We start from the raw sequence: 25,355 nt of genomic DNA, 5'->3' as shown, positions 1-25,355 counted from the left end.
TTATTGGTACAGGTTGGGAGTATCTTATATTCGAGATTAAGTATTCAGTTATAGGTTAATCAATCAGCTGCTTTAATGTATTACTCGGAAATTTCCGTTTAATGCATAGTCAATTTATCACTTCCGATAAGCACAAATAAAGCCTGTCCAAGAATATTCATTCCGCCAGATTCTTGACTGATAAACAGTGATTAAAATGTGACCTTTTCTTTTCAGCAAAATGTATTCTGACTAAAATCTGGTAATCAGTTTATCTTGAATTTCGGATAACCTCCTCGAACAAAAATAAGACTATTGGGAATGGACGTATAAAATCCAAATCTGTGATATCTCCGTTCGAAAATAGTACAGTAATAACCCTGTTATCGAGTACAAATAATCACACATATATCTACATAGTAGATTTACATTGCTTTGATTCTAATCGTTTCTACTTAGTCGCCACAATAAGACATAACCGTTGGATACTCTGCACGCCCCCACGTCTTCACATAATTTATCAGCCATAATGAAAATAAAACATGTTATCAATGAATTAACGTTCCAGTACGCCTTGTTTAGAATATTTATGAAATGTGGAATAGACAATCAAATGATAATTACGGGTCCATTACAGATTTGTTTCACCTGGAATGTACAAATAACTGCTTCGAAATCACCATCCATTCGTCCTATACGCTTGATAGTTCAGTAAAGATGGTGGATAATTCCCAAACTAATTTAAAAAATAATCCATGTTATTCACCATTCACGCCAAAATGAAACTTTGCTGCTTTAAAATAGGTAGCCAGACAACAATAAAATATCTTTGCTGTTTGCATTCCTTCGGTGGGCTGGGTTTCGTTGTCACAATTCGCCAAAAGTAAATAAAAAAAGGTAAACCTGTTCTTATTTACACGCCATAAATATCTTAGATGTTATATTAGGCTCCCCTAGCAGCTATCATGTTGGGCACTTAGAACGTCTGTTATCATAAATTTGCGCATCAGTGGATCACTAAGATAGCGTGGCTATGTCTTGGATATAGTGTATAGAAAGTTCCACAGACATTATTTGTACCACATTCAAAGAAAGACTAATATTTATACTAAAATGTACTCACAAGTCAAAAAAACATTGATTTGTGAACTTTCGATTTGTTATTCATAAGACTTTTTCGCGATTAATAGAATTATCCGACATGTGTCCCATGCCTAGCATTAAGCATCTATAATGTCACGCCCGCAAGCAAAATAGGCTCGCTTTATTTGAAGTTGTTTCTATTATATCCCTGTCAAATATAACAAAGCAACACACTATGACTATGATTAGCCAGGGGAGTGTGATCAATACTTATCCGTGTAACTAATCGGAAATGCAAATATAAAGGTCAGACGTCGACGGGTTTCTAATACGACATTCACTAGTACCCGTACTCAGAGCGAGCATCTAATGAGTTTCTGGCACATTTTCAATATCAGGTTTTCTATGTAAAATAATTACCTGGCTTCTGTGGATCGTGATTTTGTGTCTCTCATTTAAAAACCGTTGCCAATCGCGATCGACGCGTTGTAGAATACATGCAAGGTGTCTATAGAATCAGGGCCGGTATTCATCATTCGCCGTTTTTCTTTTGGATGTTTCTGTTGTAAAATTATATAATTATTTCATCATTTACGACATAAACTCAAGCAATTAAGCTATATTAATACTTAACTAGGGGTATCTAACATATGATGGGGTAGGAATAAACCTAGACTAAACAATATGATAATGAATGAAGTCTTCAGTAATTACTATCTTATACGATTAAGGATGACAAGTAATCATTGTCCACCCATATACGATCCATGTTACATCTAATTAGTTTCTGTATCAGGCTGCGAATCTTAGAATTAAGCAAACCACACATCTAGCAAATGTTATCTCAATCTAACGAGTAATTACGTTACATATTACTCAAGCACCACTCAGATAAGATACATGTGATTTCAAGCCTTCTAAACATTGTCATACCTTGACACACGGGTAATTCATTATCGCGGCCAACCTTCATTGTTATAATTCTGTGTTTTACTTGTACTGTAATATTGTCAAAACGGCACAGTTGTATTTATATTGTCAATTCAGTAACTCCATCCATTTTTGTAACTTTGTAACATAACTTTAGGTGATATGTAATATCTTGTAATAATGTCAGAAATATGTTACGGTTCTTTTGCAAATGGTCATGAAACATTTGAATTTAATAGTAAAGTAAACTGTGTATCTACAAATGTTAGTACTCAGTTGACCTTTGCAGTGCAGTTTTTAATGTGGTTCAATATGTGTACGCAAGTGCATTAATGTTTCATTCCACGTGAAAACCGTAGTCTAGTAGTACAGTTACTCTTGTTAATGAGGCATTGTGTCTTAATGTTCTCATGTTCTCGTTAGCTTTATTATTAACAGGTCGAATATCTAATTGCTCTCCGTATTAGACATCCTTTAAGCGTAAGGAATAAAAAAGCCTTAATTGAATTTGTTGGGATTAATTGGGTGTATTGTTGAATAGCGAATCGTGATAAAAGTAAAGTTTGTATACGATGGTTTTCACCAACAAGAATCAATCAAAGCATTTTTCTCTAGTGTATTCGAGGGCGATGCTCACACAATTGGAGTGTAGGCATGAGATGACTGTCGCAGTGCTTGGAAATCACACCAAAGAAATGACGTGGCAAAGGTCAAAGTTTTCAAAGAACTTAAGTACATGAAATAAACCACGAATACAGACACAGGCAATTTAATAGCTACGAATATATACAAAGCTAGAATATATTATCTTGTATAACTAAGTGAACTTTTGCTGGAATTACAAGGGTTTATCTAGACATGGTTGGCAATCAGAACGCATTTTACAATTGAATGTTTGTAGGGACTTAAAAGATGGAAACACCACTAGCTGATTGGGATGTACGATACGAAGCCAACAGTCCCGGAAATCCCCATTTCACAATTAACAGAATATGAGGTGACCAGCATGCCTAAAACTACTAAGGAGCAATAAAATAAATACTAAGATTCCTTTTTGAATATGTTATTTTTCATCTGCGTCTGTAGTGATACACCAGGGATGTGTAGAATCAGGAAGAAAGATCTTAGTAGCAAAATGTTTTAAGACCATTTAAACGCAGCTGTAACTACTCAATTGTAGTTAGGGGACACATATATTTCCAAAATCGCATAGACTAGTGATAAATCGGGCATAAACGACATGTGCATGCTAATACCGATACAATAATGTTTTATGATATATGTTTGGAAATCGTTTCGATTCTTTTTTTGTACACATTCAATGGATTAATTCAATATGTGGTTAGGGTCGTGGTGATTTAAATATGAGGTCAAGTTTAACCTAGCAGAAGCTAGGCTAAGATATTTTATATGTATGCTCATTGATAAGCACAATTTTGAAAGTATATTTGTCTTCCCTTTTTCATGATATTAAGAATAATTTTCTTTCAATTTATGAAGAAGGCATTTATTATACTCGACATTTGTCTAAAATTACATTCTTGTTTGCCTGAAAGATAAGCATGTTTCATCATGCACATATCACTACTAATGTGTTTGTTGTTTTTTTCTCAAAAGTTTTTGTGTGCTAGCAATTTTCCGAATCAGTAAGAGTCTCTGATATTTTGGTATGATAAGAATATTACTCGATAGTTGTGGCATCTGCTTTATCTCTATTAACATCTCGGAAAGATACACAAATGGACAATAATGTATGGACTTCCTTGTGGTCTAATATCATAATGAAAATCATTGCATGCTTAGACACTAACTTAGGAACATAACCTAACGGGTATTTTGTTTACCAACGTAGGCCTGCTGATCGCAAACAGAGTTTGTCACAAACACACCAGAGTTACCATACCACACAAGCATACCAGAATTTGTTTAGATTGTTTAGTTTTTTTTAATATTCAATCTTTCTTAACCGAATTCAAGATTGTATACTATTATTGACCTAATGTCTATAAAACATATATGCATATATCAGGCTAATCACCATATCAATTACATTAGCGCAATTCCAAAACCTTGACAAAACAAGAGACTATGTCTGAATAATTTAGTATCCAATCACAGACCATCCACTTTGAAATGTCAGTCATTTCTATTCCTCTGAGAACAGTTTCCTTTAAACAAAAGACGTATGTCAATCGCCGGGAAAATTACTTCCCCCAATATATCGCCATCATATAATCAATAAAGCAGAAAAATAATATTATGTATTCCAAGGCCGATGAAGAAAATGTTTTCATGAATGGTTAACAAATTTCTAAAACCAGTTCAATAAATGTCAGGCCTTGTTTTCAGACATTATTAAAAACTAGTATATCCCAGGAAATGTGCATAATACAACAATAAGTCCAGTAACCATGTTGACGCCAATGGTATATAAAACACTCGTTGTACGTCACTGAAAGGTTATGTGTGACCAAAAACGTAAAACACAATTTTATTTCAATATTTTAGTATTCATGTGTTAGTATTCTTATCTATAATTGTTATCGTACAAGCTAACGATGCATAGTTCTCTCCTAATAGGTGTAATAAACGGGTATAAGGACAAACGTGACATACGAAAGGTATCATATAAATCACCAACTTATCTATCCACATCATATAACCTGGAATAAAAGATTGTTATTTAAAGGTCGGAACTAATGCCTCACAACCAGGTCAAACTTTTTACAACTTGTATAATGTCCCATTGGTGTCAGAGGGATTAAGCAATGCACTATACATGAATGCTTAGATCTATTCAACCACTGTCCCTATCTACACATCTAAATCTTTAAGAATCGATTTTTTTTTTACTTTAGAATTCCTCTATATCGTGTTTCGTCACGTATGCGTATATACTATCTCCAAAATGCATAATTCTGTTCTTGTTTTTTCAGTCGTTTTTGTACATTTTTTTAATTTTTTCACTGTTGTAATAAGGCGAAGAAGCACGTGATAGACCTGAGATCAAATGACCGTCGAGATCTCGTTTGCAGTGAGAGAGCCACGAGACTTGCTTTGCCACCACAATAGTGTTCTTTTTTTCTCGTCATCGCGTTCTTCGGGCTGGAAGAATGGAAGACTACTCAAGGGTCAAAAACAAGTCTTGCGCTGCCTCGCTTTTCACGAGATCTCGACGGCCATTTGAGTCAAGTGTAGGCGTTAAAGGCATTAGCGATTGTGACGTATTTTGTAATTTCGTATTTATAGTTATGTATTTATTGTATGTTAATATATGCTCGCAAGAGGGCGATAATTAATGATGTAATTTACCAGAACTTTGTCGTTGTCCAATATAAATACACAAACACATTACTTTGCCACGTGGTGGCATGCCATATGCAGTTGATTCGTCATGAGTTCTTCAGAGCAGTGATTGTTTCACGCCAAAAAATAATGTAATGCATCCCTTCTCAACATTAAATAGTGACGTTATCATCACTTGCCTTTTGTGGAACACCGGTAATCACATCTGTTATCTAACTGATACATGATTAGATTTATACATTTTTTAGAAGGCAAAATATATATATATATTATCTCTCTATCAATTGGTTCCGGTCTACCTCTCTGAAACACATGGACATATTCATGTTAAACATTGATTCCATATGTGTTATTCAAATCATGGCAGGAAGGAAAATCAATCAAAATTTAAATCTCTACAGCCGCCTAGTACAGTAATTTTTAAATCACAAAAGCCTTAGCGAAACAATCAATGAGTCGACTTCAATTATGTAGAAGGATGTCATTGGCGTCGATGTTATTCAGCGACAATAGTGTGTCTGAGATCATCTCTGCATATCACAGGCGATATGCTTCCAAGCCAAAGAAGGAACGATAACACAAACTCCCTGCGTCATACAGTAATTGGCTCACCAAGCACGTTCCATGGTGGATAATAATAATATCAACGTAGCTGATAGAACCCAGTTTTGAAATGTTAGCCCGTAAGGTTCTCGTGTTTTGTTTATATAAATCCACTAAATAATGCACGTGTTGGGAGTGTTTTGGTCTAGAGATCAGAATATCTGCCTTCAGTTCTGCAAAGATATGGTAAAAATATTCCGTTGTATGTATATAATATATAATCGTGTCATCTTTCAGGCACCATATATTCCATATACACGACTTGGACACTAACATACTCAAGGCAACATTAAGGTCCAAACACGCAGTTCGACGATAGTACTGATTATCAACAATATAAATCATCGACAACAGTATTTTTAAATCAGTATTTGTTTACAAATTAAAGTGGCTATATATGTTACCAAAAAAACAATTCGTACTATAGTTTTGTTGGTATATGGCTTCCGTGACGTTGGGTACAGTTTTTTGCTTGTTTGTTTTTTTGTTAATCCATCATTATTATTATTTGTTTGCAATATGATTCGGGAGAATGTGATTATAAATTATACATCAGTATACCCAGATCGGCATCAACCTCATATGTAACATTGTGTATGGTATTGTGGTGTTACCACACATCCTTTTATTCGTTGGACATTAATTGTACACAACGTATATGTGAACATTTAAATTTTACAAATTCTTGGGCTGGTCATTTGCAAACTATAGGTAGCTTCACAGAGGTTGTGCAGCTGTCAGTGTTGTTGGTTGTAACATTGTTTGCGGAAGAGCGTGAATGTTAGTTGAGCAAATATTAAACCCAGAGTATCTCATGTGCCTGTGATTTTTTTTTTAAATGAATAGTAAAACGTGCTTAGTGCTCCTGTCAATCATAGTCACGTGTTAACCACTTCTGATGTTAAAAAAGAAGAAATATACCCACAAGTGCTCTTTTATTTAACATCCTTTCAGTCATCGTCCCTGTAGTCTTCATCACACTGAATCTTTCGACTAGCGACGTCTATGTCACGTCACTGCTTGACTTTAAGTGGAAATTACAAAATAAAAACGCAATCGCGTGTCCTGTGGGATCACAATGGTTGAACATAATTTCGTTAGGAAACTTTTGTGCTTGAGAGTGAATCAAACATCTCTAGTGCAACACGCGCAGAGGCGAAGTAGTATGAACATGCAATGGACGTGCCTACATGTACTACTATGTCTATGTATATACAATGACTAATTCTACATATGTGACTGTGTTTATACTTCTGGCGATTAGGCTGAAATACATGTAACCATTAGGTGCGCATATCTGACGTCTTGGTCTGTGATAGCTAAGTCTTATTATGTGACAACTAGGTCTTTATATGTGATGGTTATGTCTACTTATGTGACGACTGGGTCTATATGTGATGGTTATGTCTACTTATGTGACGACTAGGTCTATATGTGATGGTTATGTCTACTTATGTGACGACTAGGTCTATATGTGATGATTATGTCTACTTATGTGACGACTAGGTCTATATATATAATGGCTACGTCTACTTATGTGACGACTCGGTCTACATATGTGATGGTTATGTCTATTTATGTGACAACTCGGTCTATATATGAGATGGTTATGTCTAATTATGTGACGACTAGGTCTATATATGTGATGGTTATGCCTACTTATGAGACGACTTGGTCCAGATATGTGATGGTTATGTCTAGTTATGTGACGACTAGGTCTATATGATGGTTATGTCCACTTATGTGACGACTCGGTCTATATGTGATGGTTATGTCTACTTATGTGACGACTAGGTCTATATATGTGATGGTTATGCCCAGTTATGGGACGACTAGATCTATATATGTGATAGTTATGTCTACTTATGGGACGACTAGGTATTTTATGTGATTGTTATGTCAACTTATGGGAGGACTATGTCTGTATATGTTGATGTTATGTCTAGTTACGTGATGAATAGGTATGCATATGTGACGACTAGGTCCACATATGTGACGACTAGGTTTACATAAGTGACGACTAGGTCTACACATGTGACAGGTAGGTCTACATATGTGATGAATGGGTCTACACATGAAACGGATAGGTCTGCATATATGACGAATAGGTCTACATATGTGACGAATAGGATTACATATATGACGACTAGGTCTACATATGTGACGACTAGGTCTACACATGTGACGACTAGGTCTACGCATGTGACGAATGGATCTACATATGTGACGAATGGGTCTACACATGTGACGAATAGGTCTATATATGTGACGAATATGTCTACACATGAGACAAATAGGTCTGCATATGTGACGACTAGATCTACATATGTGACGACTAGGTCTATACATATGACGACTAGGTCTACACGTGTGACGAATGGGTCTACATATGTGACGAATGGGTCTACAAATGTGACGAATGGGTCTATATATGTTAGGAATAGGTTTACACATGTAACGGATAGGTCTGCATATGTGACAACTAGGTCTACATATGTGACGACTAGGTCTACATATGTGACGACTAGGTCTACGTATGTGACGAATGGGTCTGCACATGTGACGAATGGGTCTACACATGTGACGGATATGTCTGCATGTGACGAATAGGGTTACATATGTGATGAATAGGGTTACATATGTAACGAATAGATCTGCATATGTGACGAATTAACCAACGTATGTGGTTATAGGTCTACATACGTGATGACTAGGTCTTTGTATGTGGCGACTAGATCTACATATATATGTGATTATAGGTCTACATATATAATGAATATGTTTGTGTATGTGATGATTGGGTCTAACATGTATGACGACCCGGCATAGTTAGGCATCGTTTCAGAAGTATGTAATTATACTGTATCCCAATAGGTTCATAACACATTACCGTTATGCAAACAATAGATTTACCTCATAGCTCAGTGTTTGTTTGTTTTGTTTTTATGATATTGACACACACTGTTAATAATGGCCTATAGAATCCTCACATAATATTGTTTTTCTTTTCAAAAACGGGAGTACGGAACGGAGTACTCGGGTGCCGTTTTTATATTGACGTTCGTGCGTCAAATAAATGATTGTGACATTTGTTCGACTTATACACAAAGTACGATACGTGTTCTAACTCCATAGTGCATGTTGTACTGCATCGAATGCTCCCACACGAATCGATAACGTCATTACAAGAAGAAGTATATTCGTTTGTGAGTTTAAAGATCAGTTTTAAGCATAAGTACATAACACCGATATTATGCCCAGGATGCTGAGTACCATTTGGGGAATAATAATTCCAAAGCATAACAGAAAGTATGGTGTGCGCTTCATTTTAATTAAACTTTAAAATTAAAGTCGTGCAGCATCTGTTCACATCAATAACAATGCCTCCCATTCATGCATTCATTCATCGTAGGTGAGTCAGCGTGAGATTATTTGTGTGTGAAAGTACACAGTGACGAACAGGTCACTAATTCATTGCATTTATATATTGCAGTAAGATGCTGCACAGAGTTAACATATACCGGATACCGTCGGCGAGTGACGATCAACGACTTTGATGATTCCGATTTGATCGCAGAAAAAGCCGTTCGCAACTATGAAGCGATATTTCCATTTACATGCCCTTCGTAATAAGCACGCGCTAGAATAATTTTATTATATAATTTGTTCACATTACAAAATCTGAAACTGATTTAGTATATATGTATGATGTATACCCCGTAATGGTGGGGGTCTCACGATTGATTAACGCGCCAGGAAAATTTGGCCATTGAATTTTAAATTAAGAATGATTGATGATTAAAATATATTATTTGGGTTTTAAATGTTGATTTATTGAAAATAACATATCTACAACACACATAAATAATATATACTTGTCGTATATTAAAAAGATATAGTATGCCACATTTTGTTCGTATAGTTGAGGTTTACCATATTCAATCTTACCTGTTTCACTGTGGACGATTTGGTAATCGGTGATTAGTGTGATTGTTTTGAAAGCCGTGAAATTATATGCCACAGGCCCACCCAGCAACGTGATCTTAGACAGAATACTGACATACTCAGTGGCAATGTGACACTATTAAAAGAGTACCGTGACCGCAATATAAAAATCTGATGTGGAAATAACTGGGGAGCTATAGTGACTTGTTATCTAAACGTGCAATCAGTACAAACCAACACGCGATCAAAGCAGTGCTTACCTGTCGTCGGAGTCGTCACTGACGCTAGCGTCGCTACATTCACCAAGTTCGAGGTCTGGTTCTGGTTCGGGGTCAAATCCAAGCTGAAGACATCGTCGTAGTTCGTTGTCCGCTTCCTCGGATATACTGGCCATGGGCCACATAAAACAAACAGATTCCCTAACCATGCTACGGAGGCCTAGATGGGGTTTAGGCTGTGTGAGTTGGTTATCGATTGTGCGGGCTTTCTGGATAAATCCAGCCCAGTGTTTGCGAAGACATTTTGCCCTGCTTGAAGATCGCATTTCCTCACCGGAACTTCCCTTTGAGTAGCTTCCCGCTTGTTTTTCCATCGTGCGTAGGTAATTCATAAATCCGAAAAAAATACAAAAATAGCCTATTTTGTACTACTGTCACTTCTCAAAACGTTGTGTATTGCAATATAGACGGCTTTGAGTTGAACAGTGTGTTTTGTTCGTACAAATCAGCACTTGGGTTGGTTTTACCTGTGTGTGTACGTCACAACAGAATGGACATCCCGTGTTTGTTGTTGTCCAACTCGCGAAGCATAGAAACGCTGAGCATGTAGCAGTTACACAAACGGCGACGAAAACGTGTCAAGCGCACAACGTTGTTTCTATTGATGCAAATAACCGCGCTTTCTCCAAGAGTGTCGCGGAGAATGTGGTGTCTTTGAGTAGAGGCTGTGTACTTCTCACAAGGTCCCGTGGAACTGAGCACTATCACCCATCGACTCAAAGACACGGTAAATCACTCTGATCGGTGCTTGTCGTCTGCAATACGCATCCAATAAAGTGGCGCCAACTCCGTGGTATGGATATCATCTTTAGATCTAGGGTGTTTTCTCGTGGGACGAAGACACGTCATGTTGCGACATCTCGATACACTAACACGGCAGCTGTGGCAACGCCACGTTGTTGGTATACATATCTGCTGTACGGTACTTACTTCCCGGTGTCCTTTTGATATTATTTTGCTAGGTGGTGGGTGTCAGTAACCATACCGCTTGTCACCTGTGTACAAATGCACTAGAACACATACACAATGATCAGAGCACACTGCTGCCAGAGCTAAGGGGCACTAGTTAATGCAGGCTAGGTAAGTGACGAGAAAGAACCTAGCTAGCTGCCAGTATCTCAACCTAGCAAACATTTTACCTCGATATCGAGTTAATCATGCCACGACGATGACGCGCCTCGTTATTTTAAAAGCCCGAACAAAAGTGTTGTTCCAATGAAAAGATAACTCACCGAGCAGGCGCTTGGAGATCTGCGTACACGAAACATTGTTATTATTACAATTCAGTTGGCTTTTAAAAGAGAATGGTTCCACGCACGCGTATTCGTAGATAGCACTAATGAACAGGCATTCCAGTATAGTATTTGCACACCACGTACTACAATTCTATGTCGTAATAAAATTAGATAAGCACACCTGCAGCAATGGCGTTATTTTTCAATCTTCGGGTATATGTATACGTCGCCTTCAATTACCATTCAAGTGATGCATTTGATCAAAGTCCGCCTACATACAGAGTTCGAGCATGACAAGACGGGTAATGACGCTCTTATATTGAATGTCTGTTTGATTTTAAAGAAATATATTATTAATACATTAATTTATTAGAAGATCGTGTCTTCATCGATTTTTTTTTCATTTCAAAGGGAACTGGGAAATCAGATCTTATTACAACAAATACCAACGACCATATTGCGTAGTATTGTACAGGGTTACGTATGATTACGTATTACTACATACGATTTTATTGCACTGTGTTACGTACGATTTTAGTGTTATGAAGTATTATACTGTAAATATCATATTCGATACACATTGTTTTGTACAGCGTTACGTACTATTACTTACGATTCAAGTATTACATAGTATTACAGAGTAATAAGCTATTGAACACATGTGGTTTTCTACAGTTTATATACGATTCAAGTGTTACATGTTATTACAGAGAAATAGCCTATTGAACGCAAGTAGTATTACACAGTATTCGTACTAATTTAGTGTTACATTGTAATATATAGTAGTAACCTATGGAACACACATGGTATTGTACATTGTTACGAACTACTGCGTAGTACTAAATACGATTTCATTACCTGGTATTACATAGTAGTAACAGTGTTACTGTATTATAACAGACGATTTTGTGTAACAGTATTATAGAGTAATAACCTATTGAACACACATAATGAAGCACATTATTATGTACTATTACAAATAGCCTGTTGAACACATATAGTATTGTACAGTGTTATATGGTATTACAGATTACGGTATTACGTACTATTTCTGTGGTAAATGATATTACGTAGTAGTAACCTATTGGACGCACGTACAGAATTGCTCAGTACTATGTAATAATTTAGTGTTGCGTAGCAATACATAACAGTACCTCAATGAACACACATGGTACTACAAAGTGAAATATATTATAGTGGGAGTGGGAAATATCGCGTTTGTGTGCGCAGATAAACAAATTTCGTGACGTTGGAAAATGAAATGAATAATCACTGAAAACAAATATATAGGGGGAAATACAATAATGGCAATTAGTAGGCTTGTTTTAACACTAATTAGTTTCCAGTATTTGGTACTACACAGTTAAATAATTTACCATTTTCCAGTCATTAACACCCCCGCATATGACGAATAAAATATACAAAATTTATTCTGTTTCAAGTGATAATTAATTAATTTTTTGTTTTATTATTTTTTACATAATTAATATAAATAGAATGTTAGGCATCAATGTAGTAAGCTTGCATGTGTTTTACCGTATAATGGGGGTATATTTTTATATTACTGCTGTGCTAGAACTGTTGTTGACAAGTGTTGGCGTCTATGTAGAGTGAATAAAACACTGGTTTACTCGGAATAATGTTATTAGCGTAGTAGTTGGCGGAATATGTTTACTTCATCTCGGCTTCCGTAACGCGTTTATTTGCAGTCATCAAGCAAGGGCAGAAACGTGTATGTCAGCGACCCCAGTCACGACGTCATGAACACAACAGAAGAATCTAATTGGTTAAATCGTGCATGGAAACGATGTGAAATAAAATAAAGCAATTGTTATAGTGTCTTTCAAAACGTTTTTATAGTGCGTAATAAGATTTGTCTTAAATTGAATGTGATGAGCTTTATAAATTGTACATGACGTAAAACCATAAACAAATGTTCCCGGTTTAGTATATATATATGTGAAATGCTACGATCTCATTGGCCAATCGATATTGGTCATGTATGATTTCCTCTTATCTCGTAAGTTCTAAAATTGTTTTGGCATTTATCGGGTCGGCTCTATCATCTTACTACGCTGAATAACATTCCCTGTCATTGGTACACTCGGGAATTTAATCTTGTTGACAACTCCACTTTACTATGCTCCGTGTTTGGTTATGCCTCAACAACTAGTGATGTTGTTTACTACGTGTCTGACGCTCACACATTACGTACGTGCACGTAATACGAGGTTATGTACTGTAATACTGATTTATAGCGTGGCTTGTAACGACCTTGAATTGCTCGCAATGGCCCTCGTAAGAACAACTTTTATATGTATTATGATTTTTGAGTGGATTTGTTACCTAATGTTTGTTTTTACGGGCGAGTGGTAGCCTAACAAAAAACTTTTCATGAAAACAGTGTATACGGAAATATTATTCAATGACTAGAGACGAAAGTTCGTATAAACCATTATGAGTCACAGCTTCTCGCACGAAGTTACTTACTTTGTATTTGTTGAGTATGTTTTTAAAAGTTTCGGAATAAGCAATTAAGAAGATATATCATACATTATATTCATCCGCTTGAAAAATCATAGGAAAACTGATTGCACCATTGCCGTGAAAACTGACCCATTCAGGTAATCATTATGTGATTGCGTGTGGTGCGCATGCGCAAGAGTCCAGCAATATTTGTCAAGGTAGATGTGACCAAATTTTTAATAACGACAGCATGCTGTTCAGTTCATTGAACCGCCAGTTAAATATTAAAATGTGTTCGTGCTATTAATACAATACATGTACTACTAGAGGTGAAGGTCAGTGAACGCTAAGTGACTAGTGCCCTGGTGAATATTAACATGCGAGTCGGGCGTGAATGCAGCTAGCGCCGTTGAAGTAAAAAAAATCCATGGCTGTCGATTCATGGCGGTCACGCCAACTCAGTCTAGGAACATTTGTTGTGATGACTTTCCAAGCAGCGGTCGAATTTATAATAACATCATCTCGCTGCTTAGTTTTGTTACTGCTATTATTACAATACTAGTAGCAGGGGCAATGAACGGTTAGTGGCTTGTGACGACAAAATGTCCCCTGTTATAGGAAGGTTTGTCATGGAAATTCAACGTGTTTGAAGTGGCATCGAGAATGTCGCTATCAGACATACTGCGACCGGAAGACGACGCTTTGGAACCTGGACAGGATGCATTGTTTACCATAACTTGTGTTAATGCGTATACCGTATGTTTTGCGGATCAGTTTGAACTATCATTGGCATAATGTCAGTCAGACACCAGCTACTGCACTGGTGTCATTATACTTGGTAAACTTCATAACTAATTGTGTACGCACAATTTATACGTACAGTTACTTCCTTTTTGCACTATTGTCACTGCATGCTCAAAACCAGGAGAGTAGCACAGATGAACTGACATTTCCATAAAACAGTCTGAACAAAGAATTAGTATTTGTGTTGCCTTTTAATTTTCGTCTATAATTTTTGGCTATATAAAAGCTCATCATATACAAACAGTTCATCTAAAACTTAGTATTATTTAGAAAACACAATGTTCCATCTATTATTATTCATTATTATTGTTTAGTTACGTAATAAAATATTTTTGAACTTTTAGGACGTCTATAAGATCAGTGAATAGTATGGTGTCCGTGGCGACAAAGATTCAACAAAACAACACTTAAAAATGCAAGATGGAAGACATATATATATATATATATATATATATATATATATATATATATATATATATATATATATAATAATGTTGTTCGATACTATATACTGTTGACCGAACCAGATTTTGATTCATCATGGACTAAAAATGTTGAATGTTCGGAACACACAATAGTTTTTTTAGATTACAAATCAAAAACACGTATGCAGTGATAGTTGTTGTACGTGCATATGCGTTGTATTGAATGTCAGTATTCTATAGAACGAAAACTCAAATGTGAACTACAGTGCATGGTCTTGTCATGATAATACAACGTAGTCATTAACATATTAGTATCAAACAACAATATTACAAATAACATGTTGATATTGCATATTTCATGTAATATGCAAATTACTTTTACGACGTTGTGTTTCTTTAGAATAGATAGGATGAGCTTATGTATAAATTGTTTTATATTTATGTCCCAAAGTGCACAACTTGTAGATATCTGCATTGCAGTTTATGTACATACAGTCCAACCAATATAAATAATAATTAAAGTTCAATCTCTTTCTATAATTGATTTGTGTTATTGTGCATTGAAAAGAATTGACATACAAGCGTTTTACTGTTACTATTAATTGTCTTCTCTTCTCTGATATGTGTTTAAATACAACGTGCACACTACGCAGTTCATTAAAACATAGTACATCATCATATGGTAAGGGACGGCGTCAAAAGATTGATGTCGGGGATAAAAAAAAAACTTATTTGCTTTAGTTTAGGGATGGGGGGTTTGACCTCAAAAGGTTTCAATCCTACAAAAACGATTTTATTTTTTAATGACGTCAAACAAATCTTGGAGTATTTGTAGTTTTTTTTTATTCAATCATGGACAAAAATAACAGAAAATGAAAAAAAAAGCATCCAAGACGAGAAAATTGTTTGGTCCTTGTGTAAATATGTGCGTCAAATGACAATTTCATTGTACTACCTACCTTTGTAAATTAAATGTACTTCTTAAAAGCAAGGTACAAATAAAGCTTGTTTTTCTTTGTTATTGGTGCATTTGTAAAGTCTTTTTACACCCACCGACAACTAACTGCTGTGCCATACTACTGTCCGATTACCAATTTGTATTTAATGGTGAATGTAGTATGACGCCATGATCAATATTTATCAATTAAGTTTCAGTGGGGGGGAACTAAAGGAATTTTATCATACATTGAACTTTTGATGTTGTCCCTAAGCGTAACTGTACGTAGCGCATTATCGTTACCATAAGTCTCATCTATGATCGGGGGTCTCAAGAAATATGTTGTATGTTATTTTTAGTGTTATAAATTAATTATTGCATTTGAACGCACACAAGCATTGAAATAACTAAGTATCCATTGTTTGCATGTGCAGTGTATTCATTATTTATCTTTGATAACCTGGGTCTATAAACAGCAATTCGATGTAAAGTCAGCAGTGTGTGAACAATATTAATAATAATGATTCTGAAGCGTTTCCAATGTATAATAAAACAAACTAGCTTAACTCATTTTATTGGAATTTCACCAAGGTTAATTGAATACAGGTTTACGGGCGAATAGTACTTATTTCTCAACAGTTTATGGACCGTACATTCCGACAAATTTTAATTTATATTCAAAACTGTACGAGTCACTGTTCTTCTAATATTTTATTAAAACTCGGGAAATAAATTGGATTTACGGGGTCAGTGGTGTATGTAGTTTCTACTCGGTGGTTTGTTTGTCGTCAAACATCTTTATTAAACGTCGTCAGTCGAGTTTGATTCATGAGATGAAAGGGGTGTGTTATGCCATGAAGAAGAAGTCACGTGAAGATGTATGATAAACATACGTTTCTAGAAATATTAATACAAATAAGTGTGTAATGTTCGTCTCGCAATGTTTTGCAACTGTGTTGCTTGGTAGTAAGGCATGTATTGTGTACATTTTACGTTTTTAAGTACGGCGGCATTCCTAATGTTTTCTGTTTACGCTCGAACCTTCCCAAGCGTCTGGCGTGTTCTGTGATCGGTTAGAAATGACTGGATTTGATTTTCACCAAATGTAATAGATATCCAAGTTGCACATCCTTATCTTATAAATAATTGATAATATGTATATAATACTATAATACTCATTCCCTGTGTAAAACGATGGTTCAACGATAATATGTGCATTTCGAGATACTTCATCATATGTTAAGAAAGATATTTTATTGTATTTATTTTCATTAAAATTAGAACAGTATACAACAAATATTTAAAAAAACACAATTGCTTCAACAATCACGGTGTCTCACGTTATTTCGTTTCCGAGAAAGCAGTTATGCACAGGGTCACGAAGCTATTAGCAGTCGCTTTAGAAAATCAACAAGGTAAAGATCCCTTGCCCGTGTACACGTGTTTTACAATTATAATTCCTGATTCCATGCCATCATCATACAACTAAGGTATCCATGGTAACAAGCAACGCGTAAATAAAATTATTACTCGTTATATAATTATACATTTAATTACATTTATGGTAAAATATATTTGAAGCTTTTAAACAAATTGTACGGCAGTAAACGACCAGATTACATGTGATTTTGATATTTATAAGTGATTGGACTGGCTTCTATTACAATTCAATTAATGCATCACTGTGATTGGCCAAGATTGGTCCTTACAAATTTCGCATTACGATGTCTGTATATCTTCGACTTATAAAGACACATATTGGCGTCTGCGTTGTTACACATTTTATTTTAAGACTTAATGCTGTGTGTGTCTACCACAAGGAAATGCTTGCCCCAGATCCCAGATTCGTTGTGACGCGGGTCTCATAAAATTCGGGAATACTTGGTAGATTTTTAATATCAGAACAAATCGCTAGAAAATCGTCATCTTCTGTCCATATGTGACAAAGTAGTCATAAAAAAAGAATTGCGAGGAATGACGTAGAATTGACAAGTAATAGACACGAGATAAACTGCGTGGGCGCTAGGGTCTTGCAGTGTTGTCAACATTCAAAGAAGTCCGTGTATAACGGATACGATAGTTAATTATATAAGAATTTAGAACACTGTGTACATACATTGGATTGGCAATTAAATAACACGTTTAATTTATTAATGAAATTGGATAGTCGTTATCGTTACCTGATACAAACACTTCACTCGTGGCAACCTTCACATATGTACTGGTTGTTAAAAACTAAATCAGCATAGTTTTCAAATGAATAAATAATGGTATAATCGTCTGAATTATTGACTAGTTTGCCAATCTAAGACATCCAGAATATATTATCGCCCCGTTATTACATGATAAGCCAGTCATCCTGCCGCGGGAGCGCCATATTTACGTATATATATATAACGTAATGTATGTTTCATCTGTCACAATACATTATACATGTGATATATATTCATGCATGATTTCATAATTTATAATTAAGTAATTAAGTTGATAAATGTAATGTACAAATGAAGTGCGATGATAGATATTTATATGTGACCAAGCTTTCTATCAATTAAATGCTATTGGTAAAACGTGCGATTGATATATAATTTAGTTCGGATCCATAGAAAGTGTTATTATCTTCCACAACATCAGGTCATTTGCTTGCTATATGAGCCGTGTATCAAATGCGTCTACGCTGATTGTGTTTTCACGATCTATATATACATATATATCGCGAGTGGAGTCGTCTTATTAGTTCGAAATCCATTAGAAGGTGACCATTGAATATCACTCTTTTTAAAATATAAAAAACTCAAGAAAATACTTTCATTACTAAGAGACTTTAGAAATGTCAAAGTGTCTTTCTTCAGTCGGTTAATAGAACGAGGGTAACAGTCTTATTTCTTCCATGCTGTCAATTGATGTAAATTCAATGTGATGAGGTAATTTAATTATGCAGCTATTCTCTTTTAGTCGTGGACTTTTAACTGTGAGGCCTCCAGCCCCTTAAATAGTATTGACATTGTAGATTACGTACTGATCTTTCTTGCAATTGTAACTACAATATAATTATAGAACGATTTAATACCATGTGTTTTATGCAATGACTTTTTGCTGTAGTGTCACCGGCCTGAGGTAGACTAAACTAATCTTAGGCAAGTCCCGTTCATTGTCGTATGTTTTGTTAAGGTTGTCAAGCATTAATTTTTCTTCAAGTTGTTATGTTATGTTATTTATTTTGCATTATTGTGAATACGATGCCACAGTATGTTAATCAAAATTATATTTTCATATCTAGGCTTCTAGGCAATTCTTTGTCTCGTAACCCTGCCACGTGACTCAAGACCTCATATCCCTGCTTTCAAACTGACGGGGGCGATCTAGCTCTAGGTCGTAGTTGGTCGGACGTCTAGTTAGTCGCTGTTGTCCAGCTAGCGTAGCTCATTTTATGTTAACTCCAGGCACAGTCGCAAGGCTGTCACCTAGCAACCAGCAGACGTCATCATATATAACTGTGTCTGCTGGCTGAGACCTTAACAATAAGTGGTGTATGTTTAAACTACAGCTATATCACGTGTTCTCAGTTGAATTCGTCAACACCAACCGAGTGACAGTAGTAAAACCTCAGTAGAAAAAAGTAACTACTTTTTTTTTATTTTATTTATTATATATATATACTATAGTTAAACACAGTACTGACCCAGAATGTCATCTACCCATTATAACACGTAGCACATCAAATTGGTATTTAAAAATTCATTTGTGTGATAATAGAAAAAAAGAAATTGACATGAATAAGCCTAGATTGTAAACTCGGCACGCGACGCCATTAGTCTATTTATAATACAGGGTGCATCTGGGTTCCTTGGAAGACAGTGAAGATAACACCAGCAGGGAATCCACTGTTCTGGCAACATTGGTTATGATGTTTTAGCAGTTTTTTTTTGTCAGATGGCTGTGAATAAACTGATGAAAAGCAACAGCCTAAAACATTGTAACTATACTAATCGATATCAGCCACGGTGCCGTCAATGACATAAAATTCCACGTTGAATGGTGGTCGTCGTCGTCGCGCAGCGCGGGAATTGTGTGTAAACAAACAAATATATTTTACACGCTTTGGATACGTCGCTATGAGTCCCAGCATATCGACGACCACCGCCTTTTAAGTGGACACAAACGGTGTTGTTGGTATGTTCAAATTTCAAAGTTGAATAAAAAGTCGTAGATTATAATTATTATTATAATGATATACATAATTAGATTGACTGAGCCATGAATCGACTTTAATAGATAATGACATACCGTGAGTCGGCAATCATATTTTATTATAATCTTTGTTTATGCATGTTATAAGGAATATGAAATTATAAATCGCTGCATCGGCTTCGGATGATTGTATTATGATATATACATCTACATTATATATGGGTTATTAAATACTGATGTTTTCAGTGGCGGGTCCAGCAAAATGGTGGCGGATCCAGCAATAAGGTCTTGCTTAATGCTTCGCTTAAGATATACGGAGCGTAAATTGCAAAGAAGCTATGCGTAATCCAGATGATATGAATCGTCATGCGTTCGGGAGGGCCCCTCTAGATCCGCCACTGGATGTTTCTATGGATATCACCATGGATGTGTTATTTAAAATTAAAGGTCAATTATTGTCGCGCCGCGCCCTGTTGGGTACGGAACCTACAGCGATGCATACAACGCGTGTAAAATACATCGTTTTATTACATGAAATTTGAACAAGCGCTGCGCAACTATCACCGCCCTTTAAAATAAGATATATTTAATTTATAAAAATGTCTAAATGTATATTATTTACGTTATTTTCCATACGTTACTGTGGTAACACGTGTGGTGTATGTATGTGTAATCAGCACGCACTGTACCAAAGTAAGTCCTCAACAGTGGTATTCGGCAGCGGTCCGTATGGCCTATCGTTCAACAAATAGTGGAGGTCAATATTCATTTATAATGACTCGTAGACGAATTTATTGACCGAGGCGTAATAACATTTTTAGAGAGTTTGTAAAACTGAAAGTAGACACTGAAGTAAACATGTTTTTTTTAGTATACCGAGTAGATACAAACTTTGAAGTCAGCGATAGAAGGCATTTTTGTAAACAATATAAGTGCGCATGCGCAATAAAGAAATCGAGGCCACTTGACATTCATCATTGATTTGGCGTGACGATCTTGAACATCAATTAATACCTAATATTTTGAACCTTCTACGGGTCAACTACAACAATGAAGCAATATTTAAAATCCTATATTCATTGTTTGACATTGTATTATAAAATCTATAATCGATGCATATTCTGCAAAGGGAGTAGTAAATTTATGTTGTCATAACAACCAATTAGATTAACACATATATAGACAAATCATGATCAAATAAATTGTTTAGCGACACTACAAACAGCAAAAATAGTCAGCAACAGTGTTTCAAATTAGTCTACTGCTAATGAAAATATATCTTTATAAGTAATAATTTTTAATATAAAAAAAATCCTTATAAGAGTAATCCCGGTGACAACAGTATCTTGGTTTGCTTGGTATTAGGGCAAATAATCTCTAATCTAATTGCACAGTAAATCTGTAAATCTGCGATAGTTGTGACGTGCCTAACCGACCGGTAGTCTCAATAGCACGCTAATAAACATCATCAGCATGTATGAATGTATACACAAATCCTGTGACAGTACCTTTTCAGGGCTATGAGAATTTCAGACTAGATAATAATGATGACAAATAGTTTGTTTTGAAAAAAGGTAATATGCGCCTCCGTACATATTTTCTTTTCTGGTCATTGAAACTAAATATTGGTAACTATTAGTTTAATATTAAATAACTGATATGCAAATATATTTGCATATGAACAGATTGGAGCGCTAAGTCACTGAATTTGAATTTGAATTAGCTGATAATCCTTTCGCGCTCTTTTACAAAAAAAATGTCGTGAAATCTTTCTTGGCGATATTCATAAAGTCTAGGAACTAATGTAATAATAAAAGAACCCCCATGGACTCGCCTTGACGTCTGTGGGGTCTGGAAGTTATTTCCACTATGATTTTCTGTCATATTCAGACAGTTGACAATAACTATATGTAACACCACGAGAAAAAAGGTGGTTGCATTGGCGTAGCCCAAAACCACGCCCAACCCCCCTTTGTGTTATCAACTTGTACACTGGTTGTTTCAATTTAATTTAAATTAGTAAGCAAAGTCAATACATTTTCTACTTGTTGACACTGACCACTTTGAAGCCAGGGTTAACCTGGCTTTACGACTCCAATGTTTTGAATACAATACACTGAACCTTTCTTAAATGTTTGTAGCGTAACATTATGGCCAGTATTATCATGAATTGTCTTTCAACACAGCAGCATTATACTAGAGAACTGTTTCTTTTTCTGAGGAGAAAATCACAAAATTAATAATATTTATTTCCTTGGCATGTTATGCTTGGTTTATCGAGCAAGACACCTTGTAAAATGTAGATCCTCAGGGCACCGTTATACACAGTTGGGCTTGATAAGCCCGTTTCTCTGTGTAGCATATCCGGCGAAGTATGACACAAAGACTTACTGAAGTCGTTATCAACAGACAGACGAGATAGCCGGATTCGAAGCCAGACAGATCATTAATCTTTTTGATAAAACTCTACCTATGAGATTACCTGACCTTTAACAGCTGACTGCCTAGTGATACAACATGTATGTATAACAATAAATCTAGCACCCATAACTCTAGACGAATTCACATGTTTCAACCAAAAACCGGGTCGTTTGGCTGTGTGATTTGTGTTTGCTTATTTCTCATCTGTAACTGTTTTCTGTTCAAATATACATGATCTGATAAATGCTAAGGAGTGTCGAATACTGAGAATAATTATGAACAGCATTATTGAAAACTACGAATCAAAATAGGAAAGATGTGAATTAGCTGATGTCACGTTCAATATATTTACTTCAGTAAGTTGGCACCGATTATTGCACTAAAATACAAGTACTTTTGTAATTATGTTTGCTGTAACTTATGCACGTTTTCTGGAGTTTAGAAAACGTCTTGTATCAATGCACTGTGAACATATTTATTCTCATGAATTGGAAATTTGATGAACATGCATCATCGTCAGCATTGTCAATCATCTAAGGATATTATGATAATGGAAATCATAGAGCGCTGCATTCAAACAGATCAATTGTTACAGTAGGAGAATGATTTCTTTCCAATTGTTCAGATTTGACTGACTGGCCATATATAATTTGTGCGACATTTGAATACATTTGCATGACTAATATGACAACCAGACGATTTATGCCATGCTTTTATTGGAAGACACTTATACCCTAGGGTGAATCGAGTGCAGTAATGTTGAGTTTGGAATTTTGGGATGTGCGTTCAGATACTGATCCTTTATTTCCTGTTTAGCAGCTTTGTTTTGGAACTATATTAATGACAATTTAACATTCAATCTCCGTGTTTTTACTTTTTTGAGTAACATTTAACATCCAGTCCTCGAGTTGAGACTAAGTTAAAGCAAATTCGAAACCATTTAGCATCGAATAGTAATTCCCTGACGTAGTTAAGTTAGTATTACTCAATAGAATACATTATCTATTCAAATTTGTAAATTAACAATAAATTAAATTAATTAAGTAATTCATCGTCAATTATTGCATAATTCGTTATCAATAAGTTATAACTAAATAAGCAATTGGGGGAAAATAATTATATCTACACACTATATTTGCACATCGAATCATTAATTTAACAATTATCAAGACGCCTGTCGCCGATGGGGGAGGTATTTCTAGAAGCGTTCATTAATATACATTTGATAATTTTTGACCAAAGCATACACCCCATTAATATATCTTCGTATATCAGTGCGTTTGAAAATACAAATGCGTCTGTGATACAATACACAATTTGCATATTTGGCGCGTTTTAAACGGTGAATTTTTTTTAATTTTATATCGGTTAATTAATTATTAACTCCTTACTTGTACGTTTTGTAAGTTGGATATGAAACGTTGTCGAGTCTGCGCCTTATGTGATACGTTTGAAAGTCTCATTTGTGACTTGCGCGTTTGTAATTTGTGGAACCCGATTTTGAGCTTCGACTTTTAATAATCCGAAAAGTGCATTTCAAAAAATGACAAATGTAAAAGAAGGTTCTCTTGCTCATGGATCCGTTGTGGTTGGTCGCTGTTGCTGTTGTCCGTGGCGCTGTCAATAGTGCGTGAGTGGTGTTTTACACAATGACGTGTAGTAAGGTTTAACAATTTATGAAAGCGCTGATGTAAATAGACTCAATTTGAACTAAATTAGTGGAAATCGCGGTAAAATGCGCAGTGTTGACAGTCAATTTACGCCCAAATTGATCGATTCAGTTTCTTTAGACGTAATAGGTTCGCAATTAGGTGCATATAAATTGAGTTATGCCCAAGATAATTCAAATAACGAACAATTGACTACAGATTGTAAAATAATAAACGAGATTTTTCCTTACTACAAAATTGCATTTCATGTCTTGACCTAAACATGTCCTTGTTTTATTGAACCGTGGAAACGGCTCGATTCATGATACTTTAACTGACGCCCAACAAATCGCAAATGAAATATAGCATTCATTAAACACGTTCCAAGTCTCAGTGCGGAGTTTTTTGAATTGATATGGTAAATCATATTACATAACATTGTGTGACACAAAGCAGGAAAACCTATTTGTATTTTAAATAATATTGAAATATGGGTAATTATCATCGTCTGTGCATCACGCGTCGAGTATTGAGAAAACTAGTATATTTTATTTTACGCTTAGCAAGTAGATTGTTGTATTCTTCTGTAACGATGGTAACTGACAAACATCCATAATTTCTTGGCAGATAATATATTCTACACAAACACGATTAGGTATTAGTAACAAATATCAAGTAATGTTTGAAATATGAATAGAAAAATTGTAAATATAATGTAAATAATGTTTCCTAATATTGCTATATGATATCAGTTAGTGGTGTAGTCATGCACGTAGGAAACGTAACATGTACTCAATATTTCGGGGTGTGTGTATTAAAAAGTGTACAATAATTGATTTATGACAGTAGATTAATGGCTGTTTTTTTGTTTTTTTAATTTTATAAAAACATACATTTGGTATTTTATTTTGTTAGTTGGGGTGCCATGTATTTTATTTCAACTCCCACCGGGTTTTGCTCTCTTGTTAACATTATTATGCACGTAACAGTATCTAACACTCCAAGGCAGTATTGCTGTACGCGTGTACTGATGAATTAGTGAGATTTTCGCCGTGGATATGCCTTTTAACTAGCCGCTGACTGAGTTTACTGAATGTCATGGG

At 35.4% G+C, this 25,355-nt stretch overlaps 1 protein-coding gene across 1 annotated transcript in view; it reads right to left on the bottom strand.

Annotated features, from left to right (window-relative positions):
* Nucleotides 1-10,862, bottom strand: part of LOC100372527 (GTPase-activating Rap/Ran-GAP domain-like protein 3) — a 180,958-nt gene extending 170,096 nt beyond the window's left edge. The window contains exon 1 of the mRNA XM_085492476.1: nt 10,107-10,862. Within this exon, the coding sequence (XP_085348602.1) occupies nt 10,107-10,456 (350 nt within the window). The 5' untranslated portion in view covers nt 10,457-10,862. The remainder of the gene's footprint in view (nt 1-10,106) is intronic.
* Nucleotides 10,863-25,355: the final 14,493 nt, after the last annotated feature.

This window comes from Saccoglossus kowalevskii, chromosome 17 (genome assembly GCF_978046115.1).
Source record: "Saccoglossus kowalevskii chromosome 17, keSacKowa6.1, whole genome shotgun sequence".
Lineage (NCBI taxonomy): Eukaryota > Metazoa > Hemichordata > Enteropneusta > Harrimaniidae > Saccoglossus > Saccoglossus kowalevskii.
Note: the sequence above shows the minus strand (reverse complement) of the source record. Positions and strands in the feature narration are given on the sequence as shown.